The sequence below is a fragment of the Pan paniscus genome, chromosome 7 (assembly GCF_029289425.2).
Source record: "Pan paniscus chromosome 7, NHGRI_mPanPan1-v2.0_pri, whole genome shotgun sequence".
NCBI classification, from domain to species: Eukaryota; Metazoa; Chordata; class Mammalia; order Primates; family Hominidae; genus Pan; species Pan paniscus.
The window spans coordinates 23,916,324-23,934,474 of record NC_073256.2 but is presented as its reverse complement, the minus strand read 5'-3'; the positions used below and the strand labels follow the sequence as shown (position 1 = coordinate 23,934,474).

The window sequence follows — 18,151 nt, the reverse complement described above, 5'->3', positions numbered from 1 at the left end:
TATCAGAATTTGATGTAGTAAGTGATTAAAGAAACTTATCATGGGCCAGTTGTCACCTATCTCCGCAGTGTTGCCCTGTGCTCTTGGAATTGGAAGACTTCCTAATTCCTTAAAGTGAAAGGATGTGAATGATGCTCCTGCCCTCCCTGACCAGCACCTCATGCTTTGCAGTGGAGAATCTGTCCTGAGACCCAAAAGATAGTGGCCTCCGCATTGTGCTGCCAGGGCAGCTGCTATGTGCACCTGTCCGCAGCTGCAAACCTTCCGCCCTTTGTTGGTGCTTCAGCGGATGCCCAGGTCTCTATTGTCATTGCTGCCTCTTTCTCCATTTGCTTCCAGCTTTCTCCAGGTAGAGAGTAAGTATTTTTATTTACACAAATGACCTAAGTTGTTTTCTCTGTCTGGATTAAAATATACATGCAAATGAGGCATATGAGATAAGCACTATCTTTTCCAGACATCACTGATGTTACAATGGATGATATATGAATGCAAAACTCTTCAACCAAAGCCTTCTTCACTTTAGTTAAGTCCAGAGCAGACTGTCTGGGTTACATGCATACCTGAGCTAATGCAGCCAAGTAAGAAACGCACACTTGGTTAAAATGCTTAAAAAGATGAAGGAGAAGGGAAGACAAGTCCTCTGCTTGGATATTACTAGAGGAGAAAACCCAGACTCAAACACAGATTTTTTTTTTCTTTTTTAAAAGAATTGAATTGGACCCAGTGACATCAACAGGAGGTGTCTGGGGGTAAAGAGAATGGAAAGCGGAGACAAAAATCAAGACAACTCAAATAAGTTAAAATAGAAAGGAGGGGGGTCCAAAGTGAGGAAGGAGAAGTGGAGGGGACCAAGAAACAGGGAGAGAGACTCAGAGAGGAGAAGAAAAAGAAAAGAACATTTTGAGCAGCCTTGGAACTCTCTGTATAACTTCAGGAAGGGATAGTTTGTAAAACCAGGTCCTACCTGTTATGTTGTGTCTTATGCATGATTTTTTAACACTAAAATAAAAACGCTCAGCCAACAGGATAGAATCGACATGGCAGTTTATTTATGTCCCTGTTCTCATGAACATTAGGGGGCTTTTGAGAAGCGTTTGAGGACATTGGCAACTTTATGATAGTTATGTTTGTTCTGCCCCTCCATGCCTTTCATCTTTCTGTTTCTCTCTGTTCTTCCTTATTCACCAAACCCACCCAAGGCATTCAGGTATATTATTTACTTCCTGAAATATGTGTCTCAAGTGTTTGTTCCACCAGCAGTGGGATAGTAGCGTGTCCACATTGTCCTTTGAGAATGAGAAGTCATCCTGGAGCACAGCTCTTCCCACGCTCCAGGCCCACACACCCAGCCTCACTCCATCAAAGAAGCCCCGCTGCCTGCCCACCCACCCTGGGTGCTTTCTGGCTTGCAGTGCTCTTGGCAGACATGAGGCAACGATTGCTCCTGTCCGTCACCAGCCTTCTCCTTGTGGCCCTGCTGTTTCCAGGTAAAATGGAAAGGTGACCCGGGTCTGGGTGCCAGAATCTCTCTGCAATGGTCGTCTGAGGTATGGGAGTCCAGGCTGGACAGGGAGAGATGAAGTCCTTGGAGCATGTATTCCTGGTGGAGCTTTGGGTACGAGTCTCTGAACTGGGTTCATAAATGGCACTCTGAATTGGCTGATGGCACTTGCTTCCCAGGGAAGAGTGTCCCTCCCCGACTCCATTTTCTTATCCTTTTAACATTCCCCTTTCCCTTACAGAGAAGAACATTACATTTTAGGGAATCTTAACAACTGCATTAGTGACACTTGAAATAAATTCTCTGGCTGTGCTGGCTTTGAGGAGGTGCTCAGACTCACCGTTCATGGCATACATTTCTTACACTTCATTCATCTTCTCTTTCTACACATAGGTGCATACAACGCATGTGCACAAATGTGCACACACACGGAACACTAGCACGTCTCCCAACTCCCCCACCCAATCACCCATGCTCACTCACCTGGTAGAGTGTAGGTGCCTCATGCTGACGGGTCTGCCAGGCGGAGGCCTCAGAGCATCCTCAGACGTGTGTTGCCACTTGCACAGGATCGTCTCAAGCCAGACATGTGAACCACTCAGCCACTGAGGCTCTCAGAGAACTCAGGGAAAGAGCCCCTGGGCAAGGCACAAACGGGTTTCAGCTGCTACGCCACCCAGTGAAACGGGGCCTCTTACCACCGCGCACCCCACCTTACCAAGGTGAGTCAGGGACCAACACGTGCAACAAGTGCATCCACTGGGGAGACGTAGAGGGAACAAATAGACGGGAAGATGTCTGTGCTGGTCGGGGTGGGTGAGCAGTCATTGTTTGGGGAAGACATGGTGCGGGTGCATTGGGCTGCCCTGCCCGTCAGGGAGACCACGGGGTCTCACAGCTTCCCCTGGGGCTGGATCATTGAGGGCCTTGTGGAACGTGGGAGTATTGAGGGGCCAAAAGGCAATTTATCTGAAGCCACGTCTGTAATTGCTGGCTTCCTCCAAGAACAGGAGCCAGAGGAGACACTGGTGGAAACATGGCCTCCTGCCAGGTTGCAGCCCCATGCCCTTAGCTTTGGAGGTTGTTCCCGTTCAAGGAATTTACTGAATACCTACTAAGTTTCAGGTGTCCATTGAGGTCTGGGAAATGCTTCCTGAGGATGGGGGCAGAGAATAGACTGTATTGTCAGTCTACTCAGGCAAGGAGGTAGCAGGAAATGGCAAGGGACAATTGAGCCCACAGCCACTCTCCTGGACTCTTCCAGAAGGGCCAGTCTTCTGGTCAGCCCCCGAACCCCTGGGCAGGACCAGCTTCAAATCCAAAAGGGCCTGGAAGAGCCTGTAGTTTCCAAGATGCTTCTTTAATGCCAAGCTGATTGCTGACCCTAAGACAGGGAAAACTAGGTTAGCAGATCAGTGGGCAAGAGCAAGAAAGACAGGAGGGTGTTGGCAAATTGCTGTGACATCCAGCAAATAAAGTCCTGCTGAATTTGATGCCTGCAGCATCCTACCCAACCTCCCATCCCTTTCTAATTGGCCCACAGTTCCAAAGGACTCATTCATGTGGATCTCCTCCCAAGGGAAGGGAAAAAGAAAACTCAATTATTACACAACAAATATAAACAGGTGCAATAGTAGGCATGTGTTATTTAGTCTAACAGTATTCCTATGAGACAGGATTATTCCTTCCTTTGGTTAAAGGAGATTTAGTGGGGCAGAGCTATATATCTGGAGTTGATGTTTTAGTTTGGAACTTGAAGCTATTAACTATGGAAAGCTGTTTCATATCCATGCCACCCCCACCCTGTCCCTCACGGCTCAAATGACCACTGTTTGATTCTGGAGATGGTCTTAAGAAGCTAATGTTGGATTTTTTCTTTTTTTAATGCAGAACCTGCATCAGATTTAAAAGTTGTTGACTGCAGGAGAAGTGAAGGCTTCTGCCAAGAATACTGTAATTATATGGAAACACAAGTAGGCTACTGCTCTAAAAAGAAAGACGCCTGCTGTTTACATTAAAACTGATGTTGCTGATATAGAAACAAAGCTCTGCCACTTACCTGTTCTCCGGGGCCACGTTGTCCAATCAGGTGCAGGTTTTTTGCGGAAGTGTCTGAGCAGCAGGGAGCGGAGATATTGCCACTTGTGCCAGACAGTTCAAATATTTTATTGTGGCAAGATAAATGACAAAAATGCTACCTGTGATCTTACAGAAGATGACTTAGCTTGACATGAACAGAATTTTCAAAATCACACAATTTGTGCTAGTAAATGTGGATATCATAAACTTTTATTAGAAAGAATTAAAATAATTTGTTCTTTTATTTAAAAACTATTTTTTGAATACCTACTTCTATTCTAGGTACTGTGCAATGGAGTCCATTCTATTCTAAGTACTGTGAAATGTAGTTGAAGTGTTAGGTGTGTGGTCAAACCCATTCTCCATCAGCCCCATCATCTCCTACCTGCAGGCCAGTTCGAAGCCCTGTTCTCTAGCAGCAGCAGAGAGAGTATGCAGGCAAATGCCTTATGGGGAGATACTGAGAGCTGGGAGTTACTGCCTGTTCTCTTTGTGCTAAACCTGGAAGAATACCCTCTGGAAGTCCTCTTGTGCCCCTTTAAAACTACCCATTTGTTCTCTGTGGCCTTAGAAGACACAAAATGCAGAGACCCATTTATGACCCGATGGTGCTGTGCAATTCCAGGCTTTTGGTGTCCTGAACAAAGAACTGGATGTGATACTCAGACAGCAAAGCAAGCAGCAAAAGTGTGTGAAGCGCAGTATTACACTCTCGGAGAGGGGAGAGTGGGCTGACTTCCGCCAAATGAGATTAGCATGGCTTCGGTGTACCTTGGGTCTTTTTATGCGTTTTTTTTCCTTCTCTTCGCAAGGCTGCCTGATCTTTTGCCGGTGCCTGCCTTTTGATAGATAGGTGTGTTGCTTAGTTACTTTAGCCTGTGCGGGCTTGTGCATTGTCTCCATCCCATAATTTTAACTACATGCATGATAGGTAGTCCATATGCATGAGCTTTAATGAGCTGATTATCATACAGCATCCTGTTAAGGATACTTTTTCTCTTTAATGCCTATCTCTGAAGAGCTGCCCCTTCCTGGTTTGATGTGGATCTTGCTGGCCATGGGGTCCTTGCTCTCTTCTTTATCTCACTTTTTCTTTTGGCTGCTTCACTTCTGCCTTTCATCTTGCTTCTTGCTCACCCACCCTTCACCTTGCTTCTGTTTCTGCTTTTATTCACTCTATCCTTTATCCAACTTCCAATTTCCTCTGCAATTCTCCTGCCTCACATTAACTTCTAGAGATAAGTGATTTAGGAGCCAGTCCCCCAGGTGGCAGCTATAAAACTGTGCTTGAAGTATTCTCCTTCAAGGGAGAAGCTGGAGACCTGGATTTCTTGCTGGAGCTAGTCGAGAGGAGCAGGCGCAGTGCCTAGCTATACCTCTGTTCAGGCTCCCACAGGTCTACTGTTCACCCTGCCCCTTTGGCTCCCAGATACAGACCCAGAAGTCAACCCTCAGGCAGCAGATGGGAAAATGGGTAGATAAACCCCTTGCAGGTAGAAACCGGGAGGTGGGCATTTACCTGCCTGCTCTGGCCTCAGCCCAGGGAGAGAGCTGCCAAAAGTGCTTGCAAATCTGTGTCCCACCATCTCTTTGGTGTCTGTGGTTTAGGGAGACCTGCAGATGCCCAGCTCTATCAACCCTGAGCTGGGTGATTTAGGAGCCAAATCCCTGGGTGGGAAGCATAAAGGTCAGGGTACTATATGTGTGGTCCAAACCCTTCACTCCTCAGGGAGAAGCTAGGAGTTGGGACTTCCTTACCAATTAATTGTAAGGTGTTATGCCTGGGATAGGGATTGTGCGGGGAGTGTGTCTCAGCTCTTCCCACCTGTTTTCACATGAATATTTTCTCAGTTGCTTGATGTGTAGTAGTCTTTCAATTAGTCCATGGTTTTCTCTCAGAAAGAACCGATCTGTGTGTTGATATTTCTTTGGTATATCCGTGGAAGGAAGGAAAGGCTGGAGCCTCTTAGTCCACCATCTTGCAGATATCAGTCTGGCACACCCTTGATTACTGTGTAGTTGAGCGTTTTTTCGTTTGTTTATTGATCATTTTTTCTCTTCTGTAAAATTTAATAGTTTTACTGGGTTACTACTTTCTTTTCTTTTCTTTTTTTTTTTTTTTTTTGAGATAGAGTTTCACCCTTGTTGCCCAGGCTGGAGTGCAATGGTGCGATTTTGGCTCACCACAACCTCCACCTCCCGGGTTCAAGCGATTCTCCCAGGTTCAAGCAATTCTCCTGCCTCAGCCTTCCTAAGTAGCTGGGATTATGGGTGTCCACCACCATGCCCGGCTAATTTTGTATTTTTAGTAGAGACGGGGTTTCTCCATGTTGATCAGGCTGGTCTCAAACTCCCGACCTCAGGTGATCTGTCCGCCTCGGCCTCCCGAAGTGCTGGAATTACAGGCGTGAGCCACCGCGCCCGGCCAGGTTACCGCTTTATTCTTATCCATGTACATGTGCTCCTTTTATATCTAACCTTACATATTCTTTCCTCCATCAATTATCTTCCCTTTCTCTGGAATGCCTCCGGCTTAAACCCCAGTTATCCTTGAAATATCCTCTCATTATCTTTCAACCATAATTTTCATGCTTTTCCCTTTTGTTCTCTACTTTGCAGATATTTATTTTTATATCAGTTTCTCTTTCTGTAGAGCCCTTCTTTTTTTTTTTTTTCTTTTTTACTATTTTTGGATTTTGAAGTTCAGTTATTAGATTTTTAATTATTTTTAAATAGTCTTATGTTTGCAAATAGTCTCTTTCTTTCTCAACGTGTGACTTTCTCATGGGATCTAATTCTCATTTTGCTTACCACAGTTTCTCAAATCTCATTAGGAATAAATACATATTGATTGTTTTAAAACTGCATTTTTTCATTGAAATCGCACATATTCCAGTTCAGTTAAGTCTCTTCCAGTTTCTAAAAGTGCTGACTTCACTTCTGCTAGTTTTACACTGACCGCTAACATCTGCTTGCTCATGCAGACCAGCTGTTGCAGGATTGCTTTGCTAGGGTAAGCAAGCGAGTGAGAGGTGGCACAGAATGAATGTGGGTAGAATCTGCTGTTTGTCTTAAACTTTTCTGTAGGGTATCTCTACTTAAAAGAAGTTTCATGGATGTCTTTAATAAATAAATAGGGAAGAAATAATGATATTTGCCTAATCTGTCCATAAAATCTTCATCAGTGATAATTATTTTAGGCTCAAGTTAATTAATAATAAACTGCACATCACAAAACTTTGAGCTCATTATTCTCTTTGCAGCTTTCTTTAATCCCCATAAATTAAAACTTCCTGCAAATATTGTTATGTATTAGATTGCTACAAAAGTAATTGTGGTTTTTGCCATTGAAAATAACGGTCAAAACCGCAATTACTTTTGCACCAACCTAAATATAAGCATCTGGGTAAGAATCAGGATCCTGGGGCTCAGCATAGGAAAGAAACTAGGTACACAGAGCCCTTTACAGAATGCCACCTTTCCAGGCTTTTTTTCTGAACAAAGGTGTTCCTTAATCAACTTATATATGGGCACACTCACACGGGGCTGATAGCCACGGATAATGAAGGTATATGAAACTAGTCCTCACATACAAAACCAGAAGCACTGGTAACTTAAATAACCTCTTTGTAAAGCAATCTCAATATGTATGTAAGATATAAAATACTTGTTCTCATTGTTTCAGTTATTCTGCTCAGAAATTATCCTGGGAAATAAAAAATACTTTGAGAAACCAAAAAAAACCTCTAAAAAGTTCAAAATGGAGCACTACATTAGCGAACTACAATAAATCTACTCAGAGATATTACATATTCCTTAGGTATAATAAATATAACACAGTGAAAAACCATCAAAATGCATAACATTTTCAAAATACTTATATGTCCTAAAAATTATGATACCAATGTTCACATATTTGATATAAAATTAACTGTGAAAAGTATGCTTAAAAACAATAAAGTTTCTAATGTTAAAATTATTGGTGATTTTTAGATATTTGCACCTTTAAAAATACCATCAAGTTATTGCATTACTCTTAAATGTTAAATATACATTTGTAAGAACAAAATTAATGTGCCTAAAAATAAACATATATATGTATATACAAAGATATCACTTAATTATAAGCAAAGACATTCTGTTGTAGACTTAAGTTGCATCCAGAAACTCACAGAGTTAACATAAGAAAGCGCTTCCTGGGCAGTAAGATGATAAGACTCCTTGTTTGCATAGCGGTGAGTAAAAATAAAAAAAAAATTTATAAAAAGATGATATGACATTTAAAGCATGTTACCCAGGGAGATTTTGGAGCCTACCTGGGATTCATAAAAAACAGGTAGAAACTGATTTTTTTTTCCTCTCATTCTTTGATATTATAATATTTGCAGTGCTGGGTTGGGGACAAGGGGAGGGAGAGCATTAGGACAAATACCTAATGCATGTGGGGCTTAGAATATAGATGACGGGTTGATGGGTGCAGAAAACCACCATGGCACATGCATATCTATGTAACAAACCTGCACGTTCTGCACATGTATCACAGAACTTAAAGTAAAATAAAATAAAAATAAATAAAAATTACAGACATTAAAAAGAAAATGTGCCATCCTGCTTGGAGACAACTGAATAAATATAATGGGTTCTCAAGGTCAGTCCTGAGCCAGCAATTCCATTAGTTATGCATTCTTTGTTCTCACAGCAGCTTTTTAGTACAGGCCCCTGAGCCCTGATGAGGTTGTATGGCCACCAGTTTTACGCAGTGGGAAGAGGTCCTTAGACAGGAGCTTGCTGGAGGCTGTCTCAGAACGCCCTGCAGCACACCTGACTGCCTTGTATTCCACTCTGCACGCCCACCTTCCGCGCAGCGTCCTTCCCTCCCCTGCACCCCAGCAGCTTTCCCCGGGATTTGATCCTTCTGACTCATCCATTGCTCAGAGAGTCCCCATCATCAGGAAGCCTGTCTTCTCTTCAATGCCTGAGGTTTGCGGGGCAAGGAACAGGTGGGCAGGCTCAGTCAATTCCACCCCATTGCACCTCGTGTGACATAAATAATGGGCGCTTCTAATCTTTTCTTCCTGTCCCTACATGTGGTCGTCACTGCAACTCTGCAGGCTTGACCTGCTCTCACCTGGCTTATTTTTACCTCTTTGGGTCATGGGAAATGACCTTCTGCACCCAGGGAATCTCCCTTAGTTGATAAGACCAAAATGGAAATAAATAATAAGACCAAAATGGGAAGTTAGTATGCCTTCATAAAGAGAGATTAAATTCATGAACACAAACCCTGCCTCTTTCTTGAAAACCCAAAATACATAAATAAATAAAACCTCCGGAGCAAGAGGAGTAACATTAGCATTGCCCATGAGGATAAAAAAGTGGGGAGAAACCCCAGCTGACTTTTTCATCATCCCAAAAGGAGACACCAGTAAGCAGCCACTGGATTTGCCAGCTGTGCACATTTCATATATATGGAATCATACAATATGTGGTATTTTGTGCCTAGCTTATTTTACTTAATGTGAGATTTTCAAAGTTCCTCCATGTTGGAGAATGTGGCATTACTTCTTTTCCTTTTGTGACTAAATAATATTGCATTGCATGGATGCGCCACACTTTGCTTATACATTCATCAACTGATGCACATTTGCATTGCTTCCACCGTTGACGCTTGTGACTAATTCTGCTATGAACACTACACTCATGTACAGGTTGCTGTTTGAACACCTATTTTCACTGCTTGTATGTATACACCTAGGAGTTGAATTGCTAGGCCATATTGGTAACTCATATTGTTTAACTTTCTGAGGAACTGCCAGACTTTTCCACAGCAGCTGCACCACTGTACATTCCCAGCAGCAACATATGAAGGTTACAATTTCTCCACATCCTCACCAACACTTGCTGTTTTCAAAAATTTTGTTTTGTTTTGTTTCATTTTGAGACAGAGTCTCGCTCTGGCGCCCAGGCTGGAGTGCAGTGGCCCGATCTCAGCTCACTGCAACTTCCGCCTCCCGGGTTCAAGCGATTCTCCTGCCTCAGCCTCCTGAGTAGCTGGGATTACAGGCGCCCACCAGCATGCCTAGCTAATTGCCCGGCTAATTTTTGTATTTTTAGTAGAGATGGAGTTTCACCATATTGGCCAGGCTGGTCTTGAACTCCTGACCTTGTGATCCACCAGCCTTGGCCTCCCAAAGTGCTGGGATTACAGGTGTGAGCCACTGCTTCTGAAGTTTTATTTTTTTTATGACTGTCCTAGTAGATGTGAAGTGATATTTCATTGTGGTTTTGATTTGCATTTTTCTAATGACTAATGATATTGAGCATCTTTCGTGTGCTTGCTGGTCATTTGAATTTCTTCTTTGGAAAAATCTATTTAAGTCCTTTGTCCATTTTTAAGTGTGTTGTTTGTCTTTTTGTTGTTGAATTGTATCAATATTTTTTAAAATACAGAAACATTTTTTCTACTATCAAATGTTTGCAAACCCAAAGTTATCTTTCCTCTCTTCTCCTTACACTCTTCATTTCCATTCATGAGTATGATGCACATCAGAATAATTAGCTTGTGTGTTGGGACAAATTGAACTCTATTTCCTTTCAACTATGCAATTATATGAACCTATGAACCTATAACCAGATATTAACAAAATTAGCCAATACGCGTGATTTTCTAGTTTGATTTCTTTGAAATGATATGCCTTATTCTTCAGAATTATCCACAAAATAGTTCCGTGGGGATTGCTTTCTGGGTCTGTGATTTGGAAATGGATTCAAGTCTGGAGGAGAAGGTACATGATAAAATTTAGTACTATTAATTTATTTCTCCCCCAAATGAATTTATTTTCCAACATAGTTTATTGTTTCCAAACTATATAGAAATTTTCTAAACTATAATTTCACAATGATTTGATCAGTAACTGCACTACTAGAAAAAATATGCCATCCAGCTTTACCTTGGATCCTTTCCAAATAACGTGTAGTATAAATAGAAAGAATGAATGTAAAGCATAAAATATGCATTTTATTGTTTTATCTATAAGTCATCTTAGTGACTTTTAAAAAATGACTCAAATTTTTGAATATCCACACTCAGTGTTTTTATCAAACAATGGTTCATGTATCATACAGCCACTTTGTCCATGCACAGGATACATTCAGAATTGTCATTATTCCTTGGGACCCTTGAACTTAGGGTATCATCTTGGTGTGGAAGCCAATTTCCCTAAGGGGCAAATGAAACTGCTTTTCTTTCTTTATTTTTTTTTTTTTTAATGAGAGATTTCAGAGATGTCTTCAGAACAAATGCTCCACAGAGAAAGAATTTCACATTTTAATCGATTTTTTAAAGTACTGAGTTGGACCCTCACAAATATTCATAACTATTTTACAATTACTTAGTACATAGCTAACATTCAAGGTAACTTTTTTTCTCTCTCTTTTTTTTTTGGTGGAGGGTCAAAAGCAGCTTGGAGTGCCCAATTTTCCCTAAAGTCTTAACTTCAAAGGTGATTTTGCAAGGTACAGAAAGGTCTGTGAGTCAGAGAGTCCCTGCCAGGGCACATTGTCCTGCTTAATCTCTCCAGAGGTGGAAAGTTCAAAATGAACACCCAGCCCCTGCCTCTTTGAGATGCTCACACTGTTCACCCATGCAGAAAGTCCAAGACCACTGCTTGATGTCTCTTTTTCAAAATCCATGTCTAGGTAAGACTCATGGTGAGATATGGTTGTTGTAGACTGGTTAAATAATGCAGAAGACAGCTTGCAGAAAATATGATGTGTCTAATCTGAAGAATAACAAAGCTCTGCAAGCTATAACAAGTAATATAGGAAAGTCCAGAATGATATCTAGAGTCTGCTATTGTTTACATAAAAATGGGGTATGGATTCATCTCTGCTTCCATACACATGGGACACCTCTGGAAGGATTAATAAGAAGCTAACAGCAATTGTTATGAAGCCCAGGGGGATAGGAGAGAAGACATCCTTCTCACTTGCCCCTTTTGCTTAAGAGAATTTTAAGGGAAATAAATCTAAGTGATCCTGGGACTAAAATCAAATAGGGGCAAAATGTGCAGCTTTATCCACTGTGTGTTTTAATACCACATATTATATAAACCCACACACAAAAATATCATGTCCTTGCAGATTCTGTTTTCACAACTCCCAGCACCCCAGAGCCCACAAACCTCCCTCCAGCCCAGGATGACACAGCCCTGTGGTTGCCGGGGGCTCTCTGCATCCCTCACTAGACTGTCACCTCCGACAGCGGATAACTTCATCAAATGAGAGAAGAGCCTGTCCTCTTCCTCCAAAGTAGACAATATCCTGGCTCTTCATAAATAGGTGAATTTTGCCAAATTTTTGGAATAATGTGGTATGTTGTCTCTGTTTTTTTTTTCTTTCAGCATAGCGTTTGTGAGGTTCATCCACGTTGTTGTACACATCTTCTTGTTTTTCTATTCTTGTTGTGGTGTGGAAATACATTGTGTTTTGTTGTTGTCATAATACACTATTTGGTTGCATTCTCTTGGCTGCAAGGAAATGTGCTACAATGAACGTTCGTGCACATGTCTCCTAATGCACGTGGGCCTATGTTTCTGTTGGTAGATGGGAGTCATGTTGCTGGGAAATAAGCTAATTATCTGCTCAACCATGGTGGACACCGCAGCTTTCTGAAGGCGGAAAATATATCTTTACACAACCATGTCTCTAGCACCTAGCACAGGGCTTGGCACTAAGTAGCCACACCTCAACGTTGGTTCACTTTCATCTTCAATATCCGTATATGGAATTATTGGTTGATCCCTGCTTCTCTGAATATTCGGAAGCCAGTCTATTTTTAGGCAGAAAGGGAAGAGTAGTCAGTAACCTTCTGCCCACAGCCTTACTCAGTAGAGCAGATAAATATGCTCATGCTGATCAGTATTCCCAAAAACCTATAAATGTCCCATTTTGTGCCTTCTCCGCTCCATTTCATTCCATCATTCATCATATTTGCTCTCCTTCACGGGAGGGCAGGGAGGTTCAACGGACCTTAAAACATGAAGGTCTTTTTTCTGTTTGCTGTTCTCTTTTGTTTGGTCCAAACAAACTCAGGTAAATGTCTCCTGGTTAGCCCTGGGGAAGGTAGTGCAGGAATTCCATTTATGTGTGTGTCTATATGGACAGTGGGTAGGTGTGTCTGTATGTTGTTAGTGGATGCAGGTGGGCCACTGTGGGGCTCAGTCTTGGACAATTTTGATCTCCCCTGTGAAGTTTTTTAAAAGCTAAATAAGTGTTATAAAGGTCTTGACACAAGACAAAGGGGTATGCTTGCTCTGATACAAGTGGCAAGCACTCACTGCAGTCTGAGAAAAGTTTTCAGAAGGAAGTTATAGTCATATGAATGTCAGAGCTGGAAGGGAATCAGAGATTGTCTATAGCAGCCCCATGCTCTACAAAAAGAAAACCAAAGTCCAGAGAAAGTGTTAATTTACCACTGTGCAATGAATCTTTATGGTCATAGTAGGTCTTCAAACTTATAATATTCCCCCTGCTTGCACATAGAACACATTTTACAGATGGGCAAGCTGAAGTGTAACCAGTTAAATGAGTTGTCTAAGGAGACATAATGAGATATTGGAAGAAGTAAGACCAGAATCCAGGTCTCCACGCTTCCAGGCTGGGGGCTCTTCTGTCTTGACTAAAGGTGGACCCCCCACCTTCTTCACTTTGCCGTCTCCTCCAAGCTGTGACAGGGCTGAGATGATACAGAATCAGGGATTAGACCCCGTTTGGAGGTTGGATGTTGTACAAGAGTGTTTTCCTAATCACGCAAGACCAACACTGTGCTGTTGTTGTTGTTGCTGCTGTTGTTGCTGCTGTTTAAAGTCATCGTACGTGGCATTTGCAGATCTGACATAAGTAAGATCTTTCTTTCAACCATCTCTTGCCCAATGTCCTGTTGTTATAAAAATTTAGGTGGTCATTTGTGACTTACAAGCCCACAGGTCCTGGTGAGGAGAGAGGTTTTATTTTCTCCTTTTTGTTGTAGGACATAAAACTAAAAATTGGGCCATAAGTTGAGAATGGGTTAATACCTCTAATTTCCTTAGAGACCAAGACCTGTCCTATTCTGGACCACTTCTGTTTTCCAAAACTTCCTTTGTTTCCTTCTAGTGCACATCTCTCACCAGGAGGCTCGAGGACCCTCATTTAAGATCTGCGTGGGCTTTTTAGGGCCTAGATGGGCCAGGTGAGCATTCATAAAACACACCCTATCATCCTCCTGGCAACATTTCAGATATAAATTATCGTTCCTGTTTTAAAGCTAAGAGGCCAAAGTTCGGTTAAACTGGGGCTTGTCCAAAAATACTTAGCCTTGTCAGAATATATAACCCTTGGCAGTGGGCTGGGGTCATCTTCTATTCTCTGCACTATATGAGTTAAATGTCAACTCTCTTCTGTTGTATCCATAGGGGATGTTCCACTGGGAATTAGAAATACCATCTGCCGTATGCAGCAAGGGATCTGCAGACTTTTTTTCTGCCATTCTGGTGAGAAAAAGCGTGACATTTGCTCTGATCCCTGGAATAGGTGTTGCGTATCAAATACAGATGAAGAAGGAAAAGAGAAACCAGAGATGGATGGCAGATCTGGGATCTAAAATATAAGCTCCCGGAAGGCAGGGATGTTGAAGTATCCCAAGGGCTTAAAGGAATGTGTAGCTTATAGTAGGTGTTCAATAAATATTTGTTGAATGAATTTAGCACCAAAGGTGAAGAGCTGATAAAAGACATTTTTTTAACTTCCTTACTTCTCCATGTACTGCCTTTTCAAAGGGGTCTCAGAATTTTGTGATATTCCACTTTCCTTTCCTAATCAAGGGAATGTCTCTTAAGTATCTGGAGATGGGAACCGACTAGAAACCAAGCTCCAAACTGATTTTCAGAGAGACATAAATGCAACCAATCTGCTGCTCTGTTTTCCATCTGATGACATCTTTCTTACCACACCCAGCACTAGCCTTCTCCTGCTTATTCACCCAGATGGTAATGCACCTTATCCCTTTTCCCTTTATGCCTCCTCAAGCAATAACACCAACAGGTCACATTTCAGTAGGATAGTATTGTTTTCAAGCATTTACTCTTAGGCTATTTCAATTTATTAATACAACAAGCTGATAGTGTGTATAATAGGGGGTAAGCGGGTCCATTTTAGGAATGAAAGAAAAACGAAAATCATCAGGTGAAGCACATTTCCCCCAGGCTAGCAATTCATAAATGGCATTCTCAGTATGCCTATCAGCCAGCATTCATTCTTCTATGATCCTTCTAAAAAACATATTTCTGTGTAATTGGAGCAAGGCAGGGCCCCTGTTCATGGAGATTCCTGAATGCTTAGCTGCCTTTTGCCTTTCTCTGGATCCTGCTTGAATTTGTTGAATACTAGTTCCAATGGTAGTGAACACCAATTACAAGCAAGGAATTTAAAAAATAATAAAAACAAACGTGCTGAGAGATAGAGACCACATGCCAAGCTTTTTCCTGACTGACAGGTGGCTTGGGAAGATGCTCTGTGTTCCTCTTTCTGTCGCTGCCTGAGTCCAGTGTGCTCCTGAATGAGCTGAGGTGCTGTAAAGAGCCCTCTAGAATGTATACTTTGGGGCTACAGTCTCAATTCCCAGCTCAAGTTGCAATGAATATTTGTCATCTTGCCTTTGGCCTCTCGCAGCCTCTTCTAAACTCACTCTTGTTTTTTTTTTCTTTTCTAAATGCAATCAGACAGACCTCTGGAAGTGCACAGAGTAAGTCTCTCTTAGGCACAGGCACCTCTGCAGGGCTCTCTGTCATGCCTCTAGAGGGGAGAGCCATTGTTCCATCCCTGAAGGGAATGACTTCCTGAAGGGCATTGGCCCCTATTAGCCTTGGCTCAGAGTGAAACGCAGCAAACGTGCATGCCTCAGAACTGGCAGACACATTCTCAGCCAGGAGTGCCACCAGCCCACACCAGCAGATCTGTGTACCAGAAACACAAAATAAAATGAAGGGCCACTGGGGGGCTGGAGCCTGGTTCCATAAGGATGGGACTTCTGAGCAGGTGCCGTTAGACAGCAGCCCCTTCTTTTGGCCTCATGTTCCTCAGAAATGAAATGAAGGAGCTGGGCTCGATCTCAGACCCCATCAGAGCACAGCAGCCTGGGGGTGTGGAAGCAGAGCCTCACCCAAGGACCAAGGGGTCTCCACCAGGTGAGATGGGGAGGATGGGAACCCCGTCCCTCCCTGCCAGGGTGCTGCAGGTGAGAACCCCCAGGGAGCCCTCCGCAGAGTCCAGGGCCAGCCAGCAGGGCACTCGCGTGGGCCCTAGGCTGTACTATTTAATATTTTTAAGGTGGACCTTGGGCCTGGGCTGATCTAAATTGTAGAAAATGTCATCTCCCTCTTATGTAAAATTTCTCCAAAGGAAGTGTTTGTCCACCTGTAAGGCATGGTAAAAAACTGGTACCTATGGCATTGCGCAGCACAAAACAGGCTGTCTGGGAGTGTTTGCTGAGGCTTCCGGGAAGCAAACATGGAAGGGAAGGGAAGGGAAGGGAAGGGGAGTGGAAGGGAAAGGAAGGGAGGGGAGGGAAGGTGGTGCAGGCTCCTGGAGTCCTCAGTGGTGAGCTCCGGAGTTGCTCTGTTCCCTTTTTAATTTTTGTTTACTTTTTGGCTGTTTTTTCTTTTTCTTTTTTTCAATGTAAAGTGTCTCTGTAAGGCCTGAGAATGAATCTGACTGGATCAGCCCAGAGACCAAGTGAGAGCCCCCAAAACTGGGGCTTACTTTCTTGTTCCGCCCCTCTGGGATATTGGGCAGATCTCCATAGCATCCCTGTCCCCATCTGTAAAGTGACAGGATTGAACTCCGTCCTAAAATGTCCTGGAGTGGTTCTAAGACAGAATCCCCAAAACGCTCTTTTTCAAAGCCTGAAAGGCTTGGGTCAGGCAGGCATCCCGGCAATACCAACACCTACCACGCGGGGGCGCGCTGCCCTTCCAGTGCCTGCAGATGGGATTTTTTTTTTTTTTTTTTTTTTTTTTTTTTTTTTGAGCACTTGTTCTGAAGCTGGGCACTGGGCTAAGGACAGGAGCAGCTGGGGTCACCGCAGGGGAGAGCCAGGGCGCCCAGGTTACCAACGCTCCTGGCCTGAATCTCATGGCACTGATTACAGTGCCTCATTCGTCTCTGTCCTGCACAGGGTACCATTGACGCCAGGGGGGTGGAAATGAATTAAGTTCAGACTGAATCAGCAGGGATATTTATTGAGGCATTGTCAGGCATCTGCTCTTATTTGGGAACAGGGACAGGCCAGCAGCACAGACAACGCTGTGGATAAGGAGAGTAGAGCCTTCCTCTTCCTGCCTCCTGTCTTCTGGAGTTGTGACCGCAGGGTGGCCCAGGTGGATCGGCCTCAGAGGCCAGGAGGCAGCTCTCTGCAGCCGAAGAGCAGGAGCCTCACCCACGGTCTGTGGCTCTGACTAAGCCTGGACTGCCTCTCGGCTGTGCTCCGTGGACTGGCTCCCCAGGGATCCATGTGAGAGACCGGAGTATGATCCTCAGTGCGAGGACAAATAAAAGTAGTGATTACGTCCACCCCATCCTGCCCTCCGTCCAGATCTGTTTTCAATTTGAGGATTCACCTGCCTTGTCCTTGCTAAGACACCTTCAGCCTGTGGTCAGGGGAAGCTGGGAAGAGGTGCTGGGAGACCCAGGACATTGCCAGTTGCTTCTCTGGCTGGCACTCAGAGGTGCGTGAACCCTCTGCCAACCCCAAGAGGGGCAGGAGGGTGCCTGGTGGTGGGCCGGAGCTCCAGCCAGCCAGCAGGGGCAGAAGGACTAGGCATGGTCCAATGGGGGCCCAGGATGTTTTTCTTGGCAAATCCTCATACTTTTCACATAGCTCTTTCTTCTGAGATAAGTATGATAATCTCCACTGTATCTCTAAGGAATCAGCTTCCTGATATGACACAGTAACGAGGAATGACAGAGCTGTTCCCTCCTAGTACTCAAATTGGCTCGAATTTCAACCCCACTCTGAAGCTTTCCTGGCCCTCTACCCGCATTCCTGCCTGGCATTATCAATTGGTCTACGTCTCTGCCCCTCAGACACTTCGGTGCATCCTATCATAGGGTCTAGTCACTCTGTTGCCATCATTTATTTACATATTTATAGTCCTCCCACTAGACCTTGAGCTCCTCAAGGACAGGGCCTGGTACATAAATACTCATATTTACATCTTTAGTAACCAGTGAAGAACAATAAATATGAAATAGAGGAAGGAATGAGTGAATTAACCTAAGCCTCAAACACTGGTCTTCTTCAGTGCACCACTACTGTCCTTTTTAATCCAAGCACTGGGGCAGATTTCACCAGGGGATGCTGGGAAACCCCACTGTGATCGCGGCCACATCCTAGTCACAGCCTGAAGCCCGCATCCTTGTCTTATCTCTCACAATCCCCTGGTTTCACCGCCTTCTTCCTCTCCTCATTCCAGCCACTCCCCGTCCCATTGGGGTACTCGTCTCTACAATCGGTCAGAAGGTGGGGCAAAG

At 43.6% G+C, this 18,151-nt stretch overlaps 1 protein-coding gene across 6 annotated transcripts; it reads left to right on the top strand.

The window, feature by feature from the left end:
- Positions 1 to 1,297: 1,297 nt before the first annotated feature.
- LOC129392922 (sperm-associated antigen 11A-like) lies at positions 1,298 to 17,430 on the top strand. 6 transcript variants are annotated; one of them, XM_055107303.2, is made up of 4 exons: positions 1,430 to 1,490; positions 2,074 to 2,226; positions 14,038 to 14,115; positions 16,900 to 17,430. In XM_055107303.2, the coding sequence occupies exons 1-4, from the start codon at positions 1,430 to 1,432 to the stop codon at positions 16,932 to 16,934; spliced, it is 327 nt and encodes a 108-aa protein (XP_054963278.1). In that variant the 3' UTR covers positions 16,935 to 17,430. The 6 variants fall into 6 exon arrangements, with proteins under 6 accessions (XP_054963276.1, XP_054963278.1, XP_054963279.1 ...); XM_055107304.1 differs by lacking the exon at positions 16,900 to 17,430 and adding an exon at positions 13,739 to 13,814 and having other exon boundaries at positions 14,038 to 14,059; XM_055107301.2 differs by lacking the exons at positions 14,038 to 14,115; positions 16,900 to 17,430 and adding an exon at positions 3,395 to 3,564 and having other exon boundaries at positions 1,298 to 1,490.
- Positions 17,431 to 18,151: the final 721 nt, after the last annotated feature.